The 27,820-nt window shown below is 42.9% G+C and overlaps 2 protein-coding genes across 5 annotated transcripts; one reads left to right on the plus strand and one right to left on the minus strand.

Annotated features, from left to right (window-relative positions):
• Positions 1–1,051: 1,051 nt before the first annotated feature.
• LOC106602855 (mitochondrial fission 1 protein) lies at positions 1,052–5,545 on the minus strand. 2 transcript variants are annotated; one of them, XM_014195789.2, is made up of 5 exons: positions 5,038–5,545; positions 4,505–4,637; positions 4,248–4,324; positions 3,546–3,651; positions 1,052–1,512 (listed from the first exon to the last, which is right to left on the minus strand). In XM_014195789.2, exons 1-5 carry the CDS (start codon positions 5,152–5,154, stop codon positions 1,406–1,408), a joined length of 540 nt encoding a protein of 179 aa, XP_014051264.1. In that variant the 5' UTR covers positions 5,155–5,545; the 3' UTR covers positions 1,052–1,405. The 2 variants fall into 2 exon arrangements, with proteins under 2 accessions (XP_014051264.1, XP_014051265.1); XM_014195790.2 differs by having other exon boundaries at positions 4,765–5,042.
• A 718-nt stretch (positions 5,546–6,263) lies between these two features.
• LOC106602857 (uncharacterized) lies at positions 6,264–27,809 on the plus strand. Of its 3 annotated transcripts, none has more exons than XM_014195793.2 (19): positions 6,264–6,448; positions 7,117–7,169; positions 7,273–7,362; positions 8,067–8,191; positions 8,477–8,579; positions 8,720–8,788; positions 8,998–9,198; positions 9,469–9,565; positions 11,230–11,447; positions 11,806–11,959; positions 12,431–12,627; positions 12,792–12,909; positions 13,108–13,313; positions 13,485–13,602; positions 26,498–26,667; positions 26,915–27,012; positions 27,111–27,256; positions 27,412–27,458; positions 27,727–27,809. In XM_014195793.2, the coding sequence occupies exons 1-18, from the start codon at positions 6,433–6,435 to the stop codon at positions 27,444–27,446; spliced, it is 2,214 nt and encodes a 737-aa protein (XP_014051268.1). In that variant the 5' UTR covers positions 6,264–6,432; the 3' UTR covers positions 27,447–27,458; positions 27,727–27,809. The 3 variants fall into 3 exon arrangements, with proteins under 3 accessions (XP_014051268.1, XP_014051270.1, XP_014051269.1); XM_014195795.2 differs by having other exon boundaries at positions 6,268–6,372; XM_014195794.2 differs by having other exon boundaries at positions 6,317–6,372; positions 8,436–8,579.
• Positions 27,810–27,820: the final 11 nt, after the last annotated feature.

Below are 27,820 nucleotides of genomic sequence, written 5' to 3' on the forward strand. Positions count from 1 at the left end.
TGTGCAGATGCTGGAGGAAACGGATACGAAAGTATGTATATCCACAGTAAAACGAGTCCTATATCAACATAACCTGAAAGGCCGCTCAGCAAGGAAGAAGCCACTGCTGAAAAAACGCCATAAAAAATCCAGACTACGGTTTGCAACGTACATAGGGACAAAGGTCATACTTTTTGGAGAAATGTCCTCTGGTCTGATGAAACAAAAATAGAATTGTTTGGCCATAATGACCATCATTATGTTTGGAGGAAAAAGGGGGAGGCTTGCAAGCCGAAGAACAACATCCCAACCGTGAAGCACGGGAGTGTCAGCATCATGTTGTGGGGGTGCTTTGCTGCAGGAGGGACTGGTGCACTGCACAAAATAGATGCCATCATGAGGTAGGGAAGTTATGTGGCTATATTGAAGCAACATCTCAAGACATCAGTCAGGAAGTTAAAGCTTGGTCGCAAATGGGTCTTCCAAATGGACAATGACCCCAAGCATACTTACAAAGTTGTGGCAAAATGGTTTAAGGACAACAAAGTCAAGGTATTGGAGTGGCCATCAAAGCCCTGACCTCAATCCCATAGAAGATTTGTGGGCAGAACTGAAAAAGCGTGTGCGAGCAAGGAGGCCTACAAACCTGACTCAGTTACAGCAGCTCTATCAGGAGGAAATGGGCCAAAATTCATTCAACTTATTGTGGGAAGCTTGTGAAGGCTACCCGAAACGTTTGACCAAAGTTAAACAATTTAAAGGCAATGCTACCAAATACTAATTGAGTGTATGTAAACTTCTGACCCACTGGGAGTGTGATGAAAGAAATAAAAGCTGAAATAAATCATTCTCTCTACTATTATTCTGACATTTCACATTCTTAAAATAAAGTGGTGATCCTAACTGACCTAAAACGGAATTTTAACTAAGTCAGGAATTGTGGAAAAACTGAGTTTAAATGTATTTGGCTAAGGTGTATGTAAACTTCTGAGTATCCATACAGTTGTATGGATATTGAGGCAGTTACAATAATAGGGAAAGTGGAAGAAAAGCATTCAAAACCTTCCTAAAATGATTTTATCTGAATTTAATAGATTTCAGCATAGAGCAATGGTGGCTTGTCTTACAATAACTCAAATAGTAATGAATAAATTAGCAAAACTTCTGTTCATTAATATAGTGTTAAGATTACATCCTTTCAGTACAGTAACAAAAACAGTTGTGTCCCAACATTTTACTTTAATGTTCCCTTTTACAAAATATAATTTCACTTTTAATTAGTTCAGAAAGGGAGGATTAATTGTTATATTTATTGAAAGAAAAGATAGGTAGGTAGGTAGGAGAGTGTTATACTCAATTCAGCCAGTGTTATATTGAGGCATTCTGGGTATCTGGAGGAGTTTGGCGGTAGGGTTGTCCAAATAGTTTAGAGCTTCTTTGATGCAGCCATCCCAATGAGTGCAGCCAATCCAGCGACGCCAAGGCCGACTCCTCCAACTATCCCTCCAACTATCGCCATGCCGACCAAACCATCTGGGGAGACAAACAAATGTTTTTGGCCTAATATATAGCTACAGTTGAAGTCGGAAGTTTACATTCACTTAGGTTGGAGTCATTAAAACTCGTTTTTTAACCACTCCGCAAATTTCTTGTTAACAAACTATAGTTTGGCAAGTCGGTTAAGACATCTACTTTGTGCATGACAAGTAATTTTTACAACAATTGTTTACAGATTATTTCACTGTATCACAATTCCAGTGGGGCAGAAGTTTACATCCACTAAGTTGACTGTGCCTTTAAACAGCTTGGAAAATTCCAGAAAATTATGTCACGGCTTTAGAAGCTTCCGATAGACTAATTGACATCATTTGAGTCAATTGGAGGTGTACCTGTGGCTGTAGTTCAAGGCCTACCTTCAAACTCAGTGACTCTTTGCTTGACATCATGGGAAAATCAAAAGAAATCAGCCAAGACCTCAGGAAAAAAATTGCAGACCTCCACAAGTCTGGTTCATCCTTGGGAGCAATTTCCAAACACCTGAAGGTACCACGTTCATCTGTACAAACAATAGTACGCAAGTATAAACACCACGGGACCACGCAGCTGTCATACCGCTCAGGAAGGAGACGCATTCTGTCTCCTAGAGATGAACGTACTTCGGTGCGAAAAGTGCAAATCAATCCCAGAACAGCAAAGGACCTTGTGAAGATGCTGGAGGAAACAGGTACAAAAGTATCTATATCCACAGTAAAAACGAGTCCTATATCGACATAACCTGAAAGGCCGCTTAGCAAGGAAGAAGCCACTGCTCCAAAACTGCCATAAAAAAAGCCAGACTACGGTTTGCAAGTGCACATGGGGACAAAGATTGTACTTTTTGGAGAAATGTTCTCTGAAACAAAATTAGAACTGTTTGGCCATAATGACCATCATTATGTTTGGAGGAAAAAGGGGAGGCTTGCAAGCCGAAGAACACCACCCCAACCGTGAAGCTCGGGGGTGTCAGCATCATGTTGTGGGGGTGCTTTGCTGCAGGAGGGACTGGTGCACTGCACAAAATAGATGCCATCATGAGGTAGGGAAGTTATGTGGCTATATTGAAGCAACATCTCAAGACATCAGTCAGGAAGTTAAAGCTTGGTCGCAAATGGGTCTTCCAAATGGACAATGACCCCAAGCATACTTACAAAGTTGTGGCAAAATGGTTTAAGGACAACAAAGTCAAGGTATTGGAGTGGCCATCACAAAGCCCTGACCTCAATCCCATAGAAGATTTGTGGGCAGAACTGAAAAAGCGTGTGCGAGCAAGGAGGGTTACAAACCTGACTCAGTTACACCAGCTCTGTCAGGGGGAATGGGCCAAAATTCACCCAACTTATTGTGCGAAGCTTGTGGAAGGCTACCAGAAACATTTGACCCAAGTTATGCAATTGAAAGGCAATGCTACCAAATACTAATTGAGTGTATGTAAAGTTCTGAGCCACTGGGAATGTGATGAAAGAAAAAAAAAGCTGAAATAAACCACTCTTTTTACTATTATTCTGACATTTTACATTCTTAAAATAAAGTGGTGATCCTGACTGACCTAAGACAGGGGATTTTTACTAGGATTAAGTGTCAGCAACTGTGAAAAACTGAGTTTAAATGTATTTGGCTAAGGTGTATGTAAACTTCCGACTTCAACATTACATTCAAGCAAGCCAATCCCTGTAGAGTATCTATCAAATTTCATACTTACACATTTTTAAAGCGTAACATTTCTGTTAAACTACACCAGGTGTTCAAACACACCTATGGTTGTTCTGACTGTAGACTTAAATTGTACCTACTGCTATGCATATAATATTGAAGATTAATCTTCAATACCAAATATTGCTGATGGATGTGTGGGACACACATTTTACAGTGAACTCCTGATTGACCACTCTACCCTACCCTGGTTGCCAGTCTGTTTCTGCTTTCTTGCCAACTCTTTATAGAATTGTCATGTTTGGCATGACAGTGATTTACAAGGAGTTGGCATGATAACACAAACAGATTGGTACTCAGACTAACCCTGACCTCACCTTTCCTCATTGCCTTCACTATGAGCTTCTCCAGATCCAGAGCTTGCGTGTTCCCTGGTTCATTCTTCAGGAGGATCCGGATGCATTTCAGGCCCCTCTCATACTCCTGTGGCGTGACATCAGGGATGGACATTAAGGATTGCCTTATTGCCTGGGGCAAGTGAGCACACTGAGCATGCGTCGAGGTTACCCCATTGGGTAGATGATAAAAACAACCAAACTGCTATTAATTCCAGTAGTCTAAAACTGGTCTTTCTGGTTCCTCCCCATTGTTTAATTGAAAGACAGACAATTTATGGCAGTAGGGAAAGTTGAGGCTGCTCTGGTAATGTTTTTACTAATAACAGCCAAAAGACAAAGAATTCCAGCACTGATCTTTCTGATTCCTCCCCTGTAGGTGAAAGGCAGGCAATGTATTTTAGCGTGTAAATAGCTATTTTACATTTTCGGACAAGTGATCATAATCTTTGGGAAACCAAAAAAACTCTCCCGACTTGCCAGATGGGCAAGTGTCTTTCAGACTTCAACATCAATCCCTGGACATGGTCAAATTAAGACATAATTGTTTTACATGCACCAATCAAATGTATTCGTGAAGCCTACATCAGAGGTTAACACCAAGTGCTTTGCAGTAACCCAGCCTAGACCCCCAACAGCAAGTAGAAGGACAGTGGCAAGGGGGAAAAACTAAATTCACAGCACCTTCAGTTTGTAGTTTCCAATAGCCAGGTAAAACAAGTAGTCCCTCTGGTCATCCTTGGTCCCCTTGTGAACCAGCTCTGTAGTGACAGAAAAAAAACATTAGCATCTCTGTTCACTTTCAGTTTAAATGATAGGGGTGTAATGTTAGTAGCCTGGTCCTATATCTGTTTGGCATTGACATTGATCATAACAGTCGGGTATATGCACAATCATATCTGGGACTAAGCTAATGAGTCGGTGTCCAGTTGATGTTTTACCATCCAGCAGAACGATGCCCTTATTGATGTCATCCGGGAAATTGCTCCTGATCAGACACCAGGCATACTCAAACTTTGTGTCTTTGGTCAAATCCCCTTTAGCCAACTCCGTAGAATACTTCTTCTCAAATTTCTGCAAAAAAAAATGTCCAGCAATAATGGCTGATGGTGAATGATGCAATGACGGCTATTAAATTGCAATGATGGTTGAGCTTATGACACGTTCTCTTAGCTAGCTAGAGCTTCGTATTGTCACTCACATCTGATTCATTAGCAATCTCCAAAAACATGGCTAGCTTGCTAGCGAATAATGCTATCCAGAACCACTGTGTAACATAACTTAAATATCCAAACAACAACGACAGGCTAGTTAACGTTAGTTAGAAGCTACAGTAGTTTACGTTACTGTAACTAGTTCTACTGAATTGGCCTCGATATCTCCAATAAATGATACGCCGATAAGGCCAAATTAAACGTTCAATGTCAGCTCGGTCAAATCGCCAACCATGCCATGTCGGAGGAATAAACCTTACCAAGAGATCCTCTGGTGAAACAACATCACAGACGACAGCCTCCATGTTTCCGGATGAAGTAACAAGGGTGTATTCATTACGCCAATTCTGTTGCAAAAGCTTAGCAAAATAAACCATTTACTCAAAACGCTCTTCAAAGTGGGTTCTTGAACGGAAGATATAGCTAGTCATTTTATGTGTATGGTTTCCACACGTTGCCTTTCCAATCTGAATAGTCCGACGTTTTTGGCAATAGCTGCGCATAAATGATCGATTCTTCCATGTGAAGTCCGCAGGGTTCCTTCCAACTTCTTCCAGTTGCTTATTTTTTGAGGAAAGACAGGACTGAACAACAACTTCAGTTTAATAACAAAATACAGTTGTTTGGCGAAAACGGTTTCTGTTACAAAACGCTTAACCGACAAAGCGTTTAGCAACAGAATCAGCTAATGAATACACCCCCGCATTTTTGGGGAGAAAGTGTCATTCAATACAAACCATTCCGCAACGTAGCAAACGTTCAAGCGAATTGAACACACATCTGAAGTTTTTGCAAATTCTCTGACATCGTGGGCTATTGACCAATCTCAACTCACTATATCCTCCAACACCTACAAGATTGGCTGGCTAGCACCATTTTAGCGCATTGCTAGAAATGACGGACTCATCCATTGGAGGAGAAGTTCAGAGGGGAGGGGCCTCTGGCTTTCTCTTCTAATTGGTTTTGAGAAGGATTCAAGCAGGATGCAATTGAGATTGAATGATCATTTTTTTATTTCAGTTTGGGTGTCGTAATTTTTTTTATTATTTTTTTGCCACAATAATAACAGTACTACACATCAATACAGGGACATTCCTGTGAATACAATAAATAAAATAATAGAACAAACACCAGGCTACAATTGAGATCTTCCCATAGTGTAAATCCCGTCAGACCAATGGTCGGGCACCACATTATCGCTGTGTCATCGACTGACAGACTGCTGTAACAGATGATGTGGTTAGCTCATACTTAAAATACCAATCAAGGCGTTGTAAGATCTGGCATGCGTCAACAACGCCTGGGCAGAGAAACGCCCGTGTTATTCGACATGGCACATGAAGCTGAAAATTAGCGCTTTCTTTCCCTTTTGCATTACAATCTTTGAATGAAAATGCTACAACAACGTTGCCATAATTACTATTAGTGGGGAAGTCTTGACAGTAATATAGCTCAAAAAACGGTAGATACATAGCTTATGCAATTAGGCTAATTGTTGATTCACCTACCAGGTGTGTGGTCCTCACCCAGTCAAAATGGCAGCTGATAAGACAATGTGCCTGATTCAAGAGTACAACAAATGTGAAAGGACATTTGTAAGTTAATTTTACAAATGCACAAGAACCTTGTTGTTTATGAAATCACAATTATGAAAGATGAAAGAGTTATCTGGTGAGCTGCTTTGGTTTTTAAAAAGTATTAGGCCTACGAATATAAAGGAGAAAAAGTGTCCAAAGCTTTAGAGTGTAGTTGGTATCCAGATTTGACTGCTGTAACAGTTGATATATTGCATGGGTGTATTCATTACGGAAACCGTTTACTGTTTAAGACCCAAACTAGTTTCTGTTGGACAAATTGGGCTCCCGAGTGTTGCAGCGGTCTAAGGCACTGCATCTTAGCACTAGAGGCGTCACTACAGACCCTGGTTTGATTCAAGGCTGTATCACAACTAGCCGTGATTGGGAGTCCCATAGGGCGGTGCACAATTGGCCCAGCGTCGTTAGGGGTAGGCCGTCATTGTAAATGTTGTTCTTAACTGACTTGCCTAGTTAAACGTTAAAAAGAAAGTTCAGGTAGATCCTTCCCCATTTTGTTTGCTTCAGTTTAAGAAATGTTTTGCAACAATCGGTGGAATGAATACACCCCAGAGCAAACATAAGAAAACGGGGAGGGACTTACCAAAATGTTTACAATAGAAACTCTCGTTTGCTTTTTCTTTTGAAGTAAATGGTTTGTTGTGAAATGTTTTGCAACAGAATCACCTTAATGATTTCACACCTGGTGTCATGCCCAAGGAATTAATTTGTGTGCTGTGACTGACTGACTTTGTTTTTTTTTAGTGTACTTTTGCTTTGCATCCTTCCCATCTATGCTACTGACACCATACCCATTGGTAAGTTGGTATCAAACCTGCATCCCTCTAGTCTCTACTCACTTCATAACCAGTGACTACCTACAGTGTACAAAGTATATGACATCCTCTTTATTTTGTGAAGGAATGTTCAGAACTGAGTGTCAGGATCGCCACTTCTGGCTGTCAGTCAAGTCGAGCCTCCTTGGTCAGAAGTTTAGGTTTGATGTTGAAGGTGAGTAAGATATCTAGTATGTAACTACACTTTGAAATAGTGGTGATATGTGAATGCTTCCATACATACAGCTGTTACAGTAGGTAATGTAAAGCATAAAACAGAGAATTCGGCCAACCTTTACTTGGCGATACTTCCTAAATTCCCGACTTGTAAGACAACACATCTTCTAAACTTCCATGTCTATGCTCCATTTAAAAAAGATATATTTTTTGCTCCATGAAGTAATCCAACAATGTGTACGCCACCATCTTGTTTATTTCAAATCTTCTCATTGATCGAGACTTGTGAATTTCATCCTGACATGAGGCACTTTTGGGTGGACACCCACCTGTCTCAATCAGTGAGAGAAGATTTTAAATAGACAAGATGGCAGCGTACAATATTGTTGGATTACTTCACGGAGCAAAACATTTAATAGCAGAACATTTTCTAAATGAAAGCTAACCCCCTGTAACTACAAATGAAAATGTTGAAGACTTGTTCTCTTCCAAGTTAGGACTTGAGGAAGCATCGCCAAGTAAAGGTTGGTCGTAAATTCTCCATGCTATGCTTTATGCTACATACTGTGTAACGGCTGTATGGAAGCATTCACATATCACTGCTGTTTAAAAATGTAGCTACCAAGTATGAGGCTTGTATCACTGCATCACATGAACAGGTCATAGAAATGACCACTCTACTACCCCCCCCCAACCAACCAGATGGCAGTGGAGCCCACACCCTCTCAGGCCAGGGGGCTGCAGAATGTGGCTACACCATGGTGCTGGACTCCTGGGGGGACCTGGTCCTCCGTGCCTCCTACCTGGCTTGTCATGTACACAATCAGGTGATTATTACTATCAGTGTCTGGAAGCCACAGTTAAGGCGATTCATAGCGAATAGGGGGGAATCAGGGAGGAGCCTCTAAAGAACTAAGACCATCAACTTTTAATTGTGAGTGAGTGGTCACCTGTTTTTCTTCTAAGGGTTCCTAATGATTCAAGTGTGAACAAAATTATCATGTGTGCCTGAGTCAGTTTCTACATTTAGCATTTTTGTTAGTATGCCTCCTGCTATATTATGTTCTTCAGAAAGACACTGCTTTCCGACTGCTGGTGTGGTTTGTGAATAGAGATGTTGACGGTGAGGAGATGTCCTACCCTCTCCAGCTGACCTGCCCTTTACACCAGCCATGGAATCCCCGGGAGATAGTCTGTGAGGAGAACTATATGGAGGTCATGGAAACTTTTAACTGAGTTATATGTGACTGACTGTACCTTTTTGATCTATTATCGTCTGACATGATTTACTCAATATTCATTAGGATAGAATGTATTTGCATATGGTTGTTCAATTCTTTATTTTCCAATATTAGGTGTCTGCCATAAAACAGGTCCCTCCTGCCAACCACAAGGGTCTGGAATGGATGACACCACCACCTGTGGTACATATTCCCTTTCACACACTGAGGCCAACGAGAGGGCCATTCATGCTTTCAAGTGCTTTCCACTGTGATCAAATACACATCTTGTAGATGTATATTTTATCTGTTGGTCAAAATAAAATTCAATTCAATAGTGTTTTGTTGTTCCCCATATCCACCTCTTTCAATGCCTTTGAATTCTTGATTAATACCTTGTAATCTCTCTCCAGTGGTCGGAGGAGGGTCTGAGGGAGTGGCGTGTGGTGTTCCGGGTGCCAGGTGACCAGCAGGGGAGTGATGGGAGACCCTCTATGAAAGAGAAGACCCTGCCTGTAGAGATGGCCCATCTCCTGGGCTACCACATCAACACCACAGAGACACGTGTTCTGCTGCGCTGTGCCTATGGCTCCCGCCTCGCCTACATCCTACAGGTCAGACTGCAGAGCCAGGGCTGTAGATCTGTTTCCATTGGTATATCAATCCTCCTTTAGGTCAGTTTGCTTTGCTCTATTTCCTATGGATTACTGGTCAGATTCACCAATACCCTTTTCACGCTATCGTGATAACCTAAACCATGCAGTTCTGGATTGGATATTTTCTTTTCACAATGTCCTCTCCAGTGCAGTTCCAACAACTGTCCAGTGCAGCTTGACTCGGTTCTGCTTGGCTAAGTAATGTGAAAGCTTTTCTAACTATTTCAGGAGAAAGGTATCGAGGTGGAGGTGGTCAGTGCCACCATTCTTTACAAACACCACTGGACACTTCTAAGAGTGGATGCCTCGGTTGCTTGCACCACAAGTACATCTCTTTTGATCATTGGAAAATAGACGGTTCATAACTGAATTTCATTCATGTAATTGAATGCATGATATGTGAACATGACCCCATTTGCTTCTAACCTGGTCCCAGATCTGATTGTGTGGTCTTGCCAACATACAGTTGAAGTCGGAAGTTTACATACACTTAGGTTGGAGTCATTAAAACTCGTTTTTCAATCACTCCACAAATATCTTGTTATCTATCTACTTTGTGCATGACAAGTAATATTTCCAACAATTGTTTACAGACATATTATTTCACTTGTAATTCACTGTATCACAATTCCAGTGGGTCAGAAGTTTACATGCACTAAATTGACTGTGCCTTTAAACAGCTTGGATAATTCCTGAAAATTATGTCATGGCTTTAGAAGCTTCTGATAGGCTAATTGACATAATTTGAGTCAATTGGAGGTGTACCTGTGGATGTATTTCAAGGCCTACCTTCAAACTCAGTGCCTCTTTGCTTGACATCATGGGAAAATCAAAAGACATCAGCCAAGACCTCAGGAAAAAAATGTAGACCTCTGCAAGTCTGGTTCATCCTTGGGAGCAATTTCCAAACGCCTGAAGGTACCACGTTCATCTGTACAAACAATAGTACGTAAGTATAAACACCATGGGACCACGCAGCCGTCATACCGCTCAGGAAGGAGATGTGTTCTGTCTCCTAGAGATGAACGTACTTTGGTGCGGAAAGTGCAAATCAATGTCCTCTGGTCTGATGAAACAAAAATGGAACTGTTTAGCCATAATGACCATTGTTATGTTTGGAGGAAAAAGGGAGGGGCTTGCAAGCCGAAGAACACAATCCCAACTGTGAAGGACGGAGGTGGCAGCATCATGTTGAGGGAGTGCTTTGCTGCAGGAGGGACTGGTGCACTTCACAAAATAGATGGCATCATGAGGGAGGAAAATGATGTGGATATATTGAAGCAACATCTCAAGACATCAGTCAGGAAGTTAAAGCTTGGTCGCAAATGGGTCTTCAAAATGGACAATGACCCCAAGCATACTTCCAAAGTTGTGGCAAAATGACTTAAGGACAACAAAGTCAAGGTATTGGAGTGGCCATCACAACGCCCTGACCTCAATCCTATAGAAAATGTGTGGGCAGAACTGAAAAAGCGTGTGCGAGCAAGGAGGCCTACAAACCTAACTCAGTTACACCAGCTCTGTCAGGAGGAATGGGACAAAATTCACCCAACTTGTTGTGGGAAGCTTGTGGAAGGCTACCAGAAACATTTGACCCAAGTTATACAATTTCAAGGCAATGCTACCAAATTCTAATTGTGTATGTTATCTTCTGACCCACTGGGAATGTGATGAAAGAAATTAAAGATGAAATAAATATTTCTATACTATCATTCTGACATTTCACATTCTTAAAATAAAGTGGTGATCCTAACTGACCTAAGACAGGGAATTTTAACTAGGATTAAATGTCAGGAATTGTGAAACTGAGTTTAAATGTATTTGGCTAAGGTGTATGTAAACTTCTGACTTCTCCTGTATATGGTCATTTGTAATTCCAAACACACCTGCCCATAACCATAAGTGTTCGCAAGACCACAAACTGTTCTGGGATCAGGTCTATTTTGCCTCTACAGCAGTTTTAGTACCTTACCCCCTCCTCTTCTCCAGACAAGGCCTCCATGGATGGGAAGCACATTCTGTGGAGGTTCCCCAAGGTGCTGTCCACCCTGGTGCAGCCCCCCTTCAGAGACAAGGGCCTGACGGTGGGAGTGGAGGGACGCTACCTGAGTGACTGTGTGGCCCGTCAGAGAGGATATGACATACAGGAACAGGATGGAGCTGTGGAGATCAGGATTCCATTTGGTGCAGAAGGTGGCTACGTCAAGGTATTACAGACAAAGGAGATTTAATTTCACTGGTTTTAGTTCTTATCCCAGTTTTAATCATGAGCTGTACTTAGTTAATTTCCTAACAAATACTGGTGGCATGTCAGTGAAGTACTGACTATTTTAGTGAAGAAATGGGTGGCTTGATTTGAAGTGTGAGCAGGTGACATGCACAACTGACAAATGTCCAATCTTTGTGAATTTTGTGGGGAATAAAGCACTCAGAAGCAGCATATGTGCAGTGCCCCAGCCTCTCCTTTCTTTGATTTTACTCCTTGATGCTGCAGCTTCATTATGCTTTTCATAATGCCATTGATTGATTAATTTATGTTGCCTTAACCATTACTCTCTCCCTCAGAGCCAGGTGGTGGATGGCCAGTACTCCCAGTCCTATTTCATTGACCTGTTCTACATGCACCAGTGGGAGGATTCTCAGTCGGCTCACACTGAATACCGCTCCTTTAGACCCCTTTCTATCATCCATCTGCCTCAGACACCAATCCTTATAAACAGCAAGTAGTCCTTATACCATACAAATTAAAAAGAAAGTTGCATATCTTCCCTTTCTGTCACTTTGGCCAACGTTTCACTTAAGAGCCTCCAGCAGTGCAGGGTTTCCCATACTCGGTCCTGGGGCACCCCCCTAGGTGCACATTTTGGTTTCTGCCCTAGCACTACACGGGTGACTCAAGTAACCAACTAATCATCAAGCTTTGATTATTTGCATCAGCTGTGTAGTGCTAGGGCAAAAACCAAAACTTGCACCCGGGGGGGCAGGACCAAGTTTGGGGAAACTCTGCATTAGAGTGTGCTCATCCCTATTTGTGATGTCTTGCCAAATCCTATGGTCGTCGTCTGACAACGACATGACCATAGGAGTTGGCAAGAGGGCACAAACGGATCTGGAACCAGGTTAACTTCCACCAACATATTAATGAGAGAACTTACAGTATGGAATGTTATGACTGTTCTTCCTCCTGCAGAAACCAATCCCTCTGAGGGACAGTTCTCTGTGTCTCTGGGCTTGTTCCCTCGTGACGTGTCTCTGTCCAACATCACCGTGGGGGACCAGTCCTTGGCAGAGCAGCTAGGGGTTTACCTCTCACAGGTCCCCTTCCCCAATGGCACCCATGCCTACCTACTGAAGACCCCCTTCTCACACCATCTGGTCTCCCAGAAGGTGAGGGCATGTTAGTACCAGTCAGTGTGATACTAGAAACACTGAAGCAGTTCATGTATGAGATTAAGGAACAGTAAAACTGCTCTGTGTGTGTGTTCAATACTTAAGCTCTGACCTTAGTCTACATATTTTTCGCTGATATCCTCCTGTCTCTGGTCCTGTAGTATCTTGGGCAGGGGTACAGGAGGTACAGTCTGGCAGTGACCTTCACTCTTACCATCTCCCCCCACTCTGACCTGTACCACCACCCTGCCACCGTAGAGGCTGTCCTACAGGATGTTGGTATGTATGACTCGCATGCATTCCCATACAAGTACAGCCCCTCTGTGAGCTTATAAGGTTAAATTAAACTCAAAAGGTAGGCTACTGTAAGGTAGGCTAACACCTGAAACCATTCCCTGACTTGAAAATTGTCAATCTATCCATCAAACCTTCCAACCCGTCCATCCCTCCTTCTGTTCTCCCTCCCCTGTCCTCCAGTCCTGCCCAGAGTGGATGGGGGGTGCTCTGATAAAGGGGTGCGTCTGCAGCTGCACTACGGAAACATGGACACCCAGTGGGAGGTGTACGTGGGGGGTCGCAGGCTGGACTGGGAGCTGGTGGAGTTGGGCGACTACGCCCTAGAGACCAGGCAGGACTACTTCAGTATGGTGATCCCTCTTTACGGCCTTGGCATGGCCTACGAGGTGAGGGGACTAAACCAGTTTAGCTGTTGGGTTCTATTTGTTATGGGTGGCAATGTACATTTTTGTAGTGGGCATAACAAAGTTGAGTCAAAGTGGCTCTATACCCATATTTAGCCTTAATCTCTTGATCACAGCCTGTTCCTCTTTTTTTGCTCTCTCGCTCTCCGTCAGGGTCTGAGTTTGCAGGGGCTGGTGGTAACTGTGAAAATTACACTGGAGGACAGAGAGACGGCCATACAGGAGCACACCTTCACCCAGCGCTGTGTCTTCCTTGTGAAGGAACTACTGGGTAAAACAACCAATGCATTTACAGTACCATCCTACATGCATACATATTATGCAATGCATTCGGAAAGTATTCAGACTCATTTACTTTTTCCACATTTTGTTACATTAAAGCCTTATTCTAAAATGGATTAAATAAATGTTTTTCCTCATCAATCTACACTCAAAATGACAAAGCAAAAACAGGTTTAGACATTTTTGCAAATGTATAAAAATAAAAACGACCTTATTCACATAAGTATTTGGACCTGTTGCTATGAGACTCGAAAATGAGCTGAGCTGCATCCTGTTTCCATTGATCATTCTTAAGATGTTTCTACAACTTCATTGGACATGATTTGGGAAGGCACACACCTGTTTATACAAGGTCCCGCAGTTGACAGTGCATGTCAGAGCATAAACCAAGCCATGAGGTTAAAGGAATTGTCTTTAGAGCTCTGAGACAGGATTGTATCGCGACACAGATCTGGGGAAGGTCCCCAAGAACACAGTGGCCTCCATCATTCTTAAATGGAAGAAGTTTGGGACCACCAAGACTCTTCCTAGAGCTGGCTGCCTGGCCAAACTGAGCAATCGAGAGTGAAGGGCCTTGGCCAGGGAGGTGACAAAGAATCCGATGGTCACTCTGCGAGAAACTTCCAGAAGGACAACAATCTCTGCAGCACTCCACCAATCAGGCCTTTATGGTAGAGTGGCCAGACGGAAACCACTCCTTGGTAAAAGGTACATGACAGCCCGTTTGGAGTTTGCCTAAAGGCACCTAAAGAACTCTGATCATGAAACAAGATTCTCTGGTCTGATGAAACCAAGACTGAACTATTTTGGTCTGAATGCCAAGTATCACGACTGGAGGAAACCTGGCACCTTCCCTGTGGTGAAGTGTGGTGGCAGCATGCTGTGGGGATGTTTTTCTGCGGCAGGAACTGGGAGACTAGTCGGGATCGAGGGAAAGATGAATGGAGCGAAGTACAGAGAGATCCTTGATGAAAACCTGCTTCAGAGCGCTCAGGCCCTGAAACTGGGATGAAGGTTCAGCTTCCAACAGCACAATGACCCTAAGCACACAGCCAAGACACTCAGGAGTGGCTTTGGGAGAAGTCTCTGAATGTCCTTGAGTGGCCTGGACTTGAACCCGATTGAACATCTCTGGAGATACCTGAAAATAGCTGTGCAGCAACGCTCCCCATCCAACCTGACAGAGCTTGAGAGGATCTGCAGAGAAGAATGGGAGAAACTCCCCAAATACAGGTGTGTCAAGCTTGTAGCGTCATACCCAAAATGACTCGAGGCTGTAATCGCTGCCAAAGATGCTTCAACAAAGTACTGAGTAAAGAGTCTGAATAATTACGTAAATGTGATATATCCGTTTGTGTTTAATACATTTGCAATAATGTCTAAAACACTTTTTGCTTTGTCATTATGGGATATTGTGTGTAGATTGATGACGGAAAAAATATTTAATACATTTTAGAATAAGGCTGTAACGTAATGAAATGTGGAAAAAGTCAATTTGTCTGAATACTTTCCGAGTGCCCTGTATACAATACGCTAAGGATTAAAAACCAAGGGAGGATCTCCTCTTATAATGCCGTGACGATTTTCTTCATTTTAGGCTCAAAAGAAGCATGTCATCCTCCCAAATGGTATTATCCAGTTTATATTCCGCTGTGGTTTTTTGTTTGGAATAGCACGGTTACTATAACATCATCCTACCAATAGTTCCTGCCAGTATTCTTTTAATAATATAGAATTCCCCTCGACCACGCCCACATATTGGGGAAAACCAACATTATTTCCTATTGAACCCCATTGTAGAAGAGGCAACTTCATTGTTGATTTTTTTGTTTGTTTTTGTTTTGTTATACAGAAAAAATCTGAGGTGTTGTTCAATGTACAGTACATGTAGCCAGGTCAAAAATCCTGACCTGGGGTTTGCAATGCTCCCATGTAGGGAAATGGAGCCTATTTGGTATGGAAGACTGGGAAATGTGGGGATGGGGTGTCCAAGTAGAACTAATTAAAATAATTGGCAACATCAAATGGCTTTGTGGAATAAGCCATCTGATTTGAATAAAGATGGAGTTTAATTTCTTTCTAACCATTTAATTTAAAGTACTCCAATGTTTTCCAGAATTCTCTATTTAATTGATTTTGGCTTCATAATACAATTTATTTTTGTTGAGTTTAGTCACACAATTTCTCAATTTGCAGTCAGCCAGTCAAATGTTCAGCAAGACTTAGCCACTCCTTTTTCCTCATCTATTTCAACCATAGTTTTTTCAATTCCTCATCAATCCATGGAGCCTTAACAGTTAGTTTCTTAACAGGTGCATGTTTATCAATAATTGGAAGAAGCAATTTCATATTTAGCAAGTGCAGCATCTGGATGCTCCTTATTAATCACATCAGACTAACACATATTTCTTACATAATCGACATAAGAATCACAGCAAAATCTTTTGTATGATCTGTTATTTACATTTACGTAATTTAGCAGACGCTCTTATCCAGAGCGACTTACAAATTGGTGCATTCACCTTATGATATCCAGTGGAACAACCACTTTACAATAGTACATCTGTATATTTTTTTTTGGGGGGGGGGGTTAGAAGGATTACTTTATCCTATCCCAGGTATTCCTTAAAGAGGTGGGGTTTCAGGTGTCTCCGGAAGGTGGTGATTGACTCCGCTGTCCTGGCGTCATGAGGGAGCTTGTTCCACCATTGGGGTGCCAGAGCAGCGAACAGTTTTGACTGGGCTGAGCGGGAACTGTGCTTCCGCAGAGGTAGGGAGGCGAGCAGGCCAGAGGTGGATGAACGCAGTGCCCTTCTTTGGGTGTAGGGACTGATCAGAGCCTGAAGGTACGGAGGTGCCGTTCCCCTCACACCTCCGTAGGCAAGCACCATGGTCTTGTAGCAGATGCGAGCTTCAACTGGAAGCCAGTGGAGTGTGCGGAGGAGCGGGGTGACATGAGAGAACTTAGGAAGGTTGAACACCAGACGGGCTGCGGCGTTCTGGATGAGTTGTAGGGGTTTAATGGCACAGGCAGGGAGCCCCACCAGCAGCGAGTTGCAGTAATCCAGACGGGAGATGACAAGTGCCTGGATTAGGACCTGCGCCGCTTCCTGTGTAAGGCAGGGTCGTACTCTGCGAATGTTGTAGAGCATGAACCTACAGGATCGGGTCACCGCCTTGATGTTAGCGGAGAACGACAGGGTGTTGTCCAGGGTCACGCCAAGGCTCTTAGCACTCTGGGAGGAGGACAGAATGGAGTTGTCAACCGTGATGGCGAGATCATGGAACGGGCAGTCCTTCCCCGGGAGGAAGAGCAGCTCCGTCTTGCCGAGGTTCAGCTTGAGGTGGTGATCCGTCATCCACACTGATATGTCTGCCAGACATGCAGAGATGCGATTCGCCACCTGGTTATCAGAAGGGGGAAAGGAGAAGATGAATTGTGTGTTGTCTGCGTAGCAATGATAGGAGAGACCATGTGAGGATATGACAGAGCCAAGTGACTTGGTGTATAGCGAGAATAGGAGAGGGCCTAGAACTGAGCCCTGGGGGACACCAGTGGTGAGAGCATGTGGTGCGGAGACGGATTCTCGCCACGCCACCTGGTTGGAGCGACCTGTCAGGTAGGACGCAATCCAAGAGTGAGCCGCGCCGGAGATGCCTAACTCGGAGAGGGTGGAGAGGAGGATCTGATGGTTCACAGTATCATAGGCAGCAGATATGTCTAGAAGGATGAGAGCAGAGGAGAGAGAGTTAGCTTTAGCAGTGCGGAGAGCCTCCGTGACACAGAGAAGAGCAGTCTCCGTTGAATGACCAGTCTTGAAACCTGACTGATTTGGATCGAGAAGGTCATTCTGAGAGGGATAGCAAGAGAGCTGGCCAAGGACGGCACGCTCAAGAGTTTGAGAGAAAAGAAAGAAGGGATACTGGCCTGTAGTTGTTGACATCGGAGGGATCGAGTGTAGGTTTTTTGAGAAGGGGTGCAACTCTCGCTCTCTTGAAGACGGAAGGGAAGTAGCCAGCGGTCAAGGATGAGTTGATGAGCGGGGTGAGGTAGGGGAGAAGGTCTCCGGAAATGGTCTGGAGAAGATGGGAGGGGATAGGGTCAAGCGGGCAGGTTGTTGGACGGCCGGCCATCACAAGTCGCAAGATTTCATCTGGAGAGAGAGGGGAGAAAGAGGTCAAAGCATAGGGTAGGGCAACGTGAGCAGGACCAGCGGTGTCGTTTGACTTAACAAACGAGGATCGAATGTCGTCAACCTTCTTTTCAAAATGGTTGACAAAGTCATCCGCAGAGAGGGAGGAGGGGGGGGGAGGATTCAGGAGGGAGGAGAAGGTGGCAAAGAGCTTCCTAGGGTTAGAGGCAGATGCTTGGAATTTAGTGGTATAAAGTGGCTTTAGCAGCAGAAACAGAGGAAGAAAATGTATAGAGGAGGGAGTGAAATGATGCCAGGTCCGCAGGGAGGCTAGTTTTCCTCCATTTCCGCTCGGCTGCCCGGAGCCCTGTTCTGTGAGTCGTCAAGCCACGGAGCAGGAGGGGAGGACCGAGTCGGCCGGGAGGATAGGGGACATAGAGAGTCAAAGGATGCAGAGAGGGAGGAGAGGAGGGTTGAGGAATCAGAATCAGCAGATTGTTTGGAGAGGGATTGAGCACAGGGAAGACATGATGGGATGGAAGAGGAGAGAGTAGCAGGAGAGAGAGAGCGAAGGTTGCGATGGCGCAATACCATCTGAGTAGGGGCAGAGTGAGTAGTGTTGGAGGAGAGCGAGAGGGAAAAGGATACAAGGTAGTGGTCGGAGACTTGGAGGGGAGTTGCAGTGAGATTAGTAGAACAGCATCTAGTAAAGATGAGGTCAAGCGTATTGCCTGCCTTGTGAGTAGGGGGGACGGTGAGAGGGTGAAGTCAAAAGAGGAGAGGAGTGGAAAGGAGGCAGAGAGAAATGAGTCAAAGGTAGACGTAGGGAGGTTAAAGTCACCCAGAACTGTGAGGGGTGAGCCGTCCTCAGGAAAGGAACTCATATCAAGGTGTCAAGCTCATTGATGAACTCTCCAAGGGAACCTGGAGGGCGATAAATGTTAAGGATGTTAAGCTTGAATGGGCTAGTGACTGTGACAGCATGGAATTCAAATGAGGAGATAGACAGATGGGTCAGGGGAGAAAGAGAGAATGTCCACTTGGAAGAGATGAGGATTCCAGTGCCACCACCCCGCTGACCAGATGCTCTCGGGGTATGCGAGAACACGTGGTCAGAAGAGGAGAGAGCAGTAGGAGTAGCAGTGTTTTCTGTGGTAATCCATGTTTCCGTCAGTGCCAAGAAGTCGAGGGACTGGAGGGTAGCATAGGCTGAGATGAACTCTGCCTTGTTGGCCGCAGACCGGCAGTTCCAGAGGCTGCCGAAGACCTGGAACTCCACGTGGGTTGTGCGCGCTGGGACCACCACGTTAGAGTGGCAGCGGCCACGCGGTGTGAGGCGTTTGTGTTGCCTGTGCAGAGAGGAGAGAACAGGGATAGACAAACATATAGTTGACAGGCTACAGGAGAGGCTATGCTAATGCAAAGGAGATTGGAATGAAAATTAACTAAACAACTGGGGAAGCGAGAGCACAGGGCCTCCCTCACTAACTATTCACTGAAACACTCATATAACTTTTCCAACTTCCACTTTAGAAATATAATTGATGTAAACTACAGTGGTTCAATGTTTCCAGGAATAGGCTCAAACTTAGTTTATTCAGCTAGATAACTTGGTACATTATTCTTCCGTGAAACCCACCCAGCGCACTGTCCTATGACGCCGTAGCTAACTAGCATGCTAGCATCCAATAACACACGGTTAGCACCAATACACAATGTTAGCACCAATACTTGGTTACAACAAACTACCAATACGTGTCCGTGTCTAGTTCCTTTCATAACGCAGAAGTGATTAAACGTTGACTAGCTAACACAAAGTCAGTCCTGCTAGCTACACAAACTCAGTCCTGCTAGCTACACAAGTGGACTACACGTCTCGAAAGTTCAGAAAGTTAAGCTTACGTTGCAAAAATCTTATTGACTAAAAATGATTTAGTGCTGCTAGAGTTGGCTGACTAGCTAGCTAGCAATGGCTGTGTTTGCCTTTATCTTACCTTTATCTTTGATACAAAGACAACTATGTAGCTAGCTAACATTACACTAATCAAAACGTTCTGTTGTAATGTATTTAGTTTCTACAGTACTGCTAGTTGTTATATACTATTTTAAGCCCAGCTTTTGGAACTTTGGCTTTCCTGGATAACAGCAACTATATTGTGATCACTGCATCAAATGGATATGGATACAGCTTTAGAACAAAGCTCTACAGTATTAGTACAAATGTGATCAGTGGATGATCTTGGTCCTGTAGTGTTTGTAAACACCCTGGTAGGTTGATTTTTAATAACCTGATCCAGATTACAGGCACTGATTACACATGGGGTGAACAGCTGCAGTGATTGTTCTCTATCCAACAGCATAGACGTGAGACAGACCTGCCCAGCAGTTCGGACTTTGTTTACATTCAGTTTTGGAAAAAAATTGACCAGATGCAATGCTTTTTCATAGTAAAAGAAATTGACAACAGAATTTCAGTATGCTTATAGGGATGGACATTCAACAAGCACAGCACTTACATAAATTACTGATGATTGGCTGAGAGAAATTGATGATAAAATGATTGGGGGGCTGTCTTGTTAGACTTCAGAGCAGCTTTTGACATTATCGATCATAGTCTGCTGCTGGAAAAACTCAGGTTTATGGCTTTACACCTCCTGCTATAATGTGGATAAAGTAGATTTTCTAACAGAACACAGAGGGTGTTCTTTAATTGAAGCCTCTCAAATATAATCCAGAATCAGGAATTTCCCAGGGTAGCTGTTTAGGCCCCGTGCTTTTTTCAATTTTTACTAATGACATGACTGAGTAAAGCCAGAGTGTCTATGTATGCGGATTACTGAACACTATACACGTCAGCGACTGAAATGACTGCAACACTCAACAAAGAGCTGCAGTTAGTTTCAGTTGGTGGCAAGGAATAAGTTAGCCTTAAATATTTCTAAAACTAAAAGCATTGTATTTGGAACAAAACACTCACTAAACCCTAAACCTCATCTAAATCTTTTAATAAATAATGTGGAAGTTGAGATGACTAAACTGCTTGGAGTTTCCCTAGATTGTAAACTGCATGGTCAACATATTGATGCAGTAGTAGCTAAGATGGGGAAAAGTTTGTCTATAATAAAGCAATAACACTATCAACAAAGCAGGTCCTACAGCAACAACACTATCAACAAAGCAGGTCCTACAGGCCCTAGTTTTGTCGCACCTTGACTACTGTTCAGTCGTGTGGTCAGGTACCACAGAAAAGGACTTAGGAAAATTGCATTTGGCTCAGAACAGGGCAGCACGGCTGACCCTTGGATGTACACAAAGAGCTAATATTAACAATATGCATGTTATTCTCTCCTAACTGACACTACTACATAGAGCCATGGAACTCTATTCCACATCAAGTAGTTGACGCAAGCAGTAAAATTAGATTTTAAAAAACACCTTATGGAACAGCGGGGACTGTGAAGCAACACAAACATTGGCACAGACCGACACATGCATACACACACGATAACATACGCACTATACATACACATGGATTTAGTACTGTAGATATGTGGTAGTGGCCTGAGGGCACACATTGTGTTGTGAAATCTGTGAATGTATTGTAATGTTTTTCAAATTAGCTGGACCCCAGGAAGAGTGCTAATGGGGATCCATAATAAATACAAATACATAAGACAACACGTTGCACATTTTGTAACTTGAGAAATACGGCACCAAACACCTTAGTTGATTGTGCAAATAACAAATCCTTGGCAAAAACGTCTAAATTAATTACAGATTCCTTGAGTTATCTAGTGTCTCATAGGGGACAAACATCATTAACCAAACGCAGAATCGGTCAGGAAACACCTCCAAGAATGAAATTTCAGAAAAACACCGGTGCCAATCGGTTTGTTCAGTTGCAGTTTAATCTACAGTGCCTATAGAAAGTGTACACCCCCTTGAACTTTCTACTCACATTTTGCTGCCTTAAAATATATTCTTAAAAGGATTATTTGTATTTTTTAGCTTTACACAACCTTCAAAATTAAAGTTGTGTTCACAATTTAAGATTTTTTTTTAATCCTAATTGGATAAGTCTCCACCCCTCCTGAGTTTAATAGTTGTTGGAAGCACCTTTGGCAGCTGTGAATCAATTTTATTAAGATTCTACCAACGACCAAATATATCCATTTATTTTTCTAAATTGCTCAGTAAATCTGGTTGGGGGTCATTGATGGACAGCAATATTTAAACTGTTTTTTCTTATGCAGATTTAAATCAGGACTAGACCTCTCAGTAACATTCAACACCTTTTGGAAAGCCATTCTGGTGTCTTTTGCATGAAAACATTTTGTAATTGTCCCGCAGAGAAATAAAACCCTAAACCCAGGGTTAGGTTTCAGAAGACTGAGGTGGGGTTTCCTCTAACTTTTTACCTAGGCTTTGCTCCTTTGATATTTCATGGATGCCAAAGGAAGCCAGGCTTCCCCAAATATTTGACCAATAGAACCATTTAAATTATACTATTTATTTTGTTCCTCTGTCTTCATAGTTTTCCTTCAATTCACAAGTGACTGAATCTCACCGGAGCACTTACCGGAGCAAGGGGAAACGGCGCCCCTCTGTCTCAGTATGTATAGCCCATGTATCTGTTGCTGTCTGGACCAAACTACTATGACATGTAGCCAATCAGCGCTGAGCTCAACTGTAGGTTCTCCCCCCCGGCTTGCTTGCTAAATCATCCCTTTCCTAAACCATGGATTGGGAATTTGGATTTGTGGTTTTCAGTTAATTATCTGTACAGGCCAATGATTATGACAGCGATTCTGATCTAACCATAAATTCTTATGTGCCACTGGCCTAAGACGATTTAAGTTCAATTTGTAGCCTAGTAAGCTCCCTTTTAACTAGCTAGCTAACTTAGCTGATTCTTTGTTGCCCATGCGAGGAAGTTAGGCTAGCAAGCATTTTAGCTAAGTTAGCCTATGACAACAAAAAACAAAAGCTTACTGTATGACAAAGCCATAGACTGTTTTGCCAACATGAAAGAGAGGAGGATGGCAACAACTAGGTTGAGTCAACTTGAATTTTTTTTTATTTGTGCCACACACACAGACAGCAACATGATATTTAGGAACATTGATTGGACTAAATAGTTTTTGGTATCTTTTTTAAGATTTGTTTTCATTGTATTAAACTAAGCATATATAGCCTAGTTGATTTGATGTTTAAGTTGAAATGGTGCTGGAATAGCGGAGGCAGTGCTCCTGTCTTGCGGTAACTCTGGTTCTAAATCAGTTTAGTAAACTGACAAACATGGAATCAAATCACATTTTATTGGTCACGTACACATATTTAGCAGAGGTTATTGTGGGTGTAGCGAAATGCTTGGGTTCCTAGTTCCAACAGTGCAGTAGTATCTAACAGATATCTAAATGTAAAAGAATGGAATTAAGAAATGTATAAATATTAGGATGAGCAAGAGCAATGTCAGTGACATTGACTAAAATACAGTAGAAGAGAATACAGTGTATATACATATGAAATTAGTAAAGCAGTATAAACATTAAAGTGACCAGTATTCTATGTATATAGGGCAGCAGCCTCTTAAGGTGCAGGGTTGAGTAACTGGCTGGTAGTTGACTAGGGATGGCTATTTAACAGTCTGATGGCCTTGAGATTGAAGCTGTTTTTCAGTCTCTCGGTCCCAGCTTTGATGCACCTGTACTGACCTTGCCTTCTGGATGGTAGTGGGGTGACCAGGCCGTGCCTTGGGTGGTTGATGTCCTTGATGATCATTTTGGCCTTCCTGTGACATTCGGTGCTGTATGTGTCCTGGAGGGCAGTCAGTGTGCCCCCAGTGATGCGACGGGCAGACCGCACCACCCTCTGGAGAACCCTACAGTTGCGGGCGGTACAGTTGCCGTACCAGGCGGTGATGGAAGTTGTGAAGGAAGTGAGTTTGTATTTATACAGGACCTCCCGCCCTCACATACCATCAATCATGTCAATGCGGAGATATACGGAGCCATCCACATTTGTTAAAAATTTGAGGCGCATGGCGATGCGGTACGGAGCTCAATTTGGCCTCTGCAAACCTGTGGAGGCTTCGCAAGTGCGTCACCATCCATATGGCGCCTCCGAACACATTTTCGGATCAAGCATAAATTGGCTTTGAGTTGTGCATGCCAATGCAATAGAATCCTATTCCAATGCGCTCTGTCTACAAGAGAACCACTTGCACAGTTTCGCACAGTTAATTTGTTTCGGTATGTTATATTACGTTGATTCGAGCACAATTCCCACAACAGAGCGAACCGTTGATAGTGTTAACTAAAGGGGAAAATTCTAGAAAGTTGAGTAGTTCAATCTCGTGCTTCTCAGTGCGGGCTGAAATTTCATCTGCACGGCAATCCGAGGGCAGCTATATTTATTTTTATTTAACCTTAACGCGGCAAGTTGGTTAAGAACAAATTCTAATTTACAATGACGGCCTACCAAAAGGCCTTCTGCGGGGACTGGGATTAAAAGTAAATCAATTAAATATAGGACAAAATACACATCACGACTAGAGACACCACCACACTACATAAAGCGAGAACTAAGACAACCGCATGGCAGGAACACATGACAACATGGTAGCGACACATGGCATCAGCACAAAACATGGTACAAACATTATTGGGCACAGACAACCGCACGAAGGGCATTAAGGTATAGACAACAATAGTGAAGCAGCCACAATTGTCAGTAAGAGTGTCCATGATTGAGACTTTGAATGAAGAGATGGAGATAAAACTGTCCAGTTTGAGTGTTTTTTTTGCAGCTCGTTCCAGTCGATAGCTGCAGTGAGCTGGAAAGAGGAGTCATCCATGGATGTGTGTGCTTTGGGGACCTTTAACAGAATGTGACTGGCAGAATGGGTGTTGTATGTGGAGAATGAGAGCTGCAGTAGGTATCTCAGTATCTTTTGCAACGGTGACACACATAATGCATGCACTGGAAGGTAGTTCATAACATTGGATGAAATGGTACTCGCACACAACTATTTCATGTTTCTAAACTATGTCTTTATCCAGACAAAGGGCACTGCTATGGGATCCCCCTATGGCTCCTAACAATGCTAATTTGTATGTGGGTTACATGGAGAAACAGTCAATTCTCAATCCTCTCAAAAATATTTTTGGGGCTTAACAGTATTATTTGGAAACGTTACATTTATATTTCTGTTTTGTGGAGGGGTGATGAAAAACAGCTCCAGGCATTCCATGCTTTTCTTAACTCTTAACTCTGAGCACCTGAGATTTACTATGCAGTTTGACACACGTCAAATCAGTTTCCTTCAACGTTTGATTTTTGTGTGAGGATAATGTTCTATACACTGATCTTGACATGAAACCTACTGATCGTAAGTTTGAGGGCTTATGGAGATCACCAGCTACCCTTGAAAAACAGTTTGACCTACAGGCAATTCTGTGGAATCTAAAGAATTAGCAAAAAACTATTTGGACAGAAAACATAGGTGAGATGCAAAGAAAATTCAAGGAGAGGGGTTACAAAAATGGTCAGATCAGTAGTGCTATTGAGACAATCGAAACCTCTCAAGGACAGTGTAGCAAAAATAAGCTTTTTTGCTTTCTTACTACAAACTATTCAAAGTGCTCTGAACAAATTAAGGGAATCGTTTACACACATTGGCACATTCTATGAGCCGATGACAGTATTGATAATGTTTTCCGGCGACAGTATTGATAATGTTTTCCGGCAATCCCTTGGTTGTATTCTCGCGGGGCAGAAATCTCAGGTCAATTGGTAAACTTTGATTTACCACCCCAAAATACCCCTGCACACGTCTATTTGCGCCTCTACCGGATGGAAACTAGAAGTGCAATGGCACTTCCAAACTAGGAAACAGATCTCAATTAAAGGTGTTATCACGTGCTCCACTAAGGCAGTTAATTATCTTAACTTGTCCTTGTGGTAATTGATGTGGGTAGAACAAAGCGCAAATTAATGGTGCAAAAACTCGCCGTACCCAATTGTGGCCCACTTTTGGAAGCTATTTCGTCTCTTCGGTATATCAGCATAAAACATGTCACCCTACCTAGGAGAGGGGGTGAACTTGACAATTTATTGTTAAAACGAGAGGCCGCCTGGATTGTTTTAAGACCCTTGCTACCTTCGGTCTCAATGTAGACTTTGATCTGAAGCCATTCTTGTGATTGTGTTTTTTGCTATCCATTGTAAATGTTTGTTATCCATTGTAAATGTTTGTATCTATGATCATATGTTATCATTACTGCTTTTTTTTTTTTTTTTACATGTTCTGTAAATCAACCAATGAAATCAAGTCACATGATTACAGACACCTATGTGTGTCCTTTCAAAGTATTTAAATGAGTGACCCACAGTGTTTGTCATTATACCATGATGAAGCAATACAAATATTGCATCTGAGCTCCTAGGGTGTGAGGCTCTCCTTTTTCTTTTTCAAGTCTAGAGATGTTAGTCTGCTTAAATAAAAGAGAACTTAACTATTTCGTCTTAAATATGATTAGATTTCTCTTTGACTTCAGTCAATATATTATCACTAGTGATGATATTGTATATTGACTGAAGTCAAAGAAATCTGTGGCTCCTTAAATGCATGTTATCAGTGCTCACAGTAGTTTAGAAAGTGGTCATCCAAAAATAAATACAATTATATTACCATGGTGGTCCTTTTGCTTTTCTGAAGTCTAGATGTTCTTCCCTTCTCTCTCCATGCAGTGTGCCTCCCAGACAGCAGGATGGTGGTGTTGGTGGATACATCCAGGGTTTCTTCAGCCGTCAACCCCAGGCTAACATCCCTGCTGGATGCCTCCTGTGTTCCCATAGAGACTGATGGAGCTAGGGCTCTGTACAGCTTCTCTCTAGACTCCTGTGGCACCTCCACAACTGTGAGTGGACCTCATCTCGACTCTACAGCGTCAGCAACTTTGATTTCATCTGTTCAGAAATACCATACTAGTTTTGTAGGTCTTTTGTTGCGAGATAGATCTGACTAAATGAGAAATGAACTTTTTGATTGGTATCATGGGAATGGGATAGGGTTCGATGAAGGGAAGAGTTGAAGAATCTCTACTCTTGTACCATTGTTTTGGATTTTATTCTCTACAACACCTGATGACTCTCCTTTCTACCCAGCTGGTGGAGGATCACCTGGTGTACACCAATGAAGTCCGGTATCGGCCCAAAGTCCCCATAGATCTGAAGACCCTCAGCTCCCCATATCCCCAATTCAGGTGAGACATTTTTTTTCTCCACCTTTTGCAACCATATTCCAATATTTCCACTCAGTCTGTTTTTGATTGACTCCATTCATCCATTCATTCATTTATAGTATCCCAATTGGTTGCATCCACCCAGCGAATGGGACCCGTGCCCTGACAATCTACCAGCCCCGGGCCCTCCCTGCCTGGCCCCACAGCCGAGCCTCTCGCTCCCACCACCATCACCCAGGGTCCCAGCAACACCCCTTCATCAGAGGTGAGCTTCATCCATCTGAATAGAATAAGGAGTAATGTCAACTCTATTCTTGACATTTCTATTGGCAACATTTGCCAATACTGTCCCTTTAATGCCTCTATTCTGACATGGCTTCGATTGCATTTTCCAACCACTTGTCCTCTGAGTCCCTATAGGAAGAAAACGTAATGGGCTACCAGCTGGAGGTTGACATCAGTAGCAGGTATGTGTGTCTCATTTCAGTCTTTGCAGATTACACTGTTTAAGCATTGCTATCTTTTACTGTTGAGCAACTTTTTTATTTATTTTTATGTTCTCTGGAACATATTTCATGTTGACTAAAATAATTACCCATAACTTTCAATAATTAATACTACCACTGTACACAGCTTTGATACCTTGAAGGCATTGGAAAGAGGGGCAACTACCAATGATAGGACATTTAGTGACTGTTTATCTTGTTTGTGTGTTGCATGGTATTGTATTTGCAGGCCCCCTGTCCTCTGAGGTGTACCCGTACCAATGATAAACCTGGTCACCATGATGCCAGGGGGTCCTGGCATTATCGTTGTATACTGGGCTGTC

This window comes from Salmo salar, chromosome ssa04 (genome assembly GCF_905237065.1).
Source record: "Salmo salar chromosome ssa04, Ssal_v3.1, whole genome shotgun sequence".
In the NCBI taxonomy this organism is placed as follows: Eukaryota; Metazoa; Chordata; class Actinopteri; order Salmoniformes; family Salmonidae; genus Salmo; species Salmo salar.

Excerpts from the sequence above, each read along its gene's own strand:
- LOC106602857 (XM_014195793.2), top strand. Across the intron at positions 11,960-12,430 it reads GACACCAATCCTTATAAACA|AAACCAATCCCTCTGAGGGA; the intron begins GCAAGTAGTCCT and ends TTCCTCCTGCAG. Across the intron at positions 13,314-13,484 it reads GCCTTGGCATGGCCTACGAG|GGTCTGAGTTTGCAGGGGCT; the intron begins GTGAGGGGACTA and ends GCTCTCCGTCAG.
- LOC106602855 (XM_014195789.2), bottom strand. The coding sequence starts at position 5,154 with ATGGTTTATTTTGCTAAGCTTTTGCAACAGAATTGGCGTAATGAATAC. Across the intron at positions 4,638-5,037 it reads TTTCACCAGAGGATCTCTTG|AAATTTGAGAAGAAGTATTC; the intron begins GTAAGGTTTATT and ends TTTTTTTTGCAG. Across the intron at positions 1,513-3,545 it reads AGTGAAGGCAATGAGGAAAG|ATGGTTTGGTCGGCATGGCG; the intron begins GTGAGGTCAGGG and ends TTGTCTCCCCAG.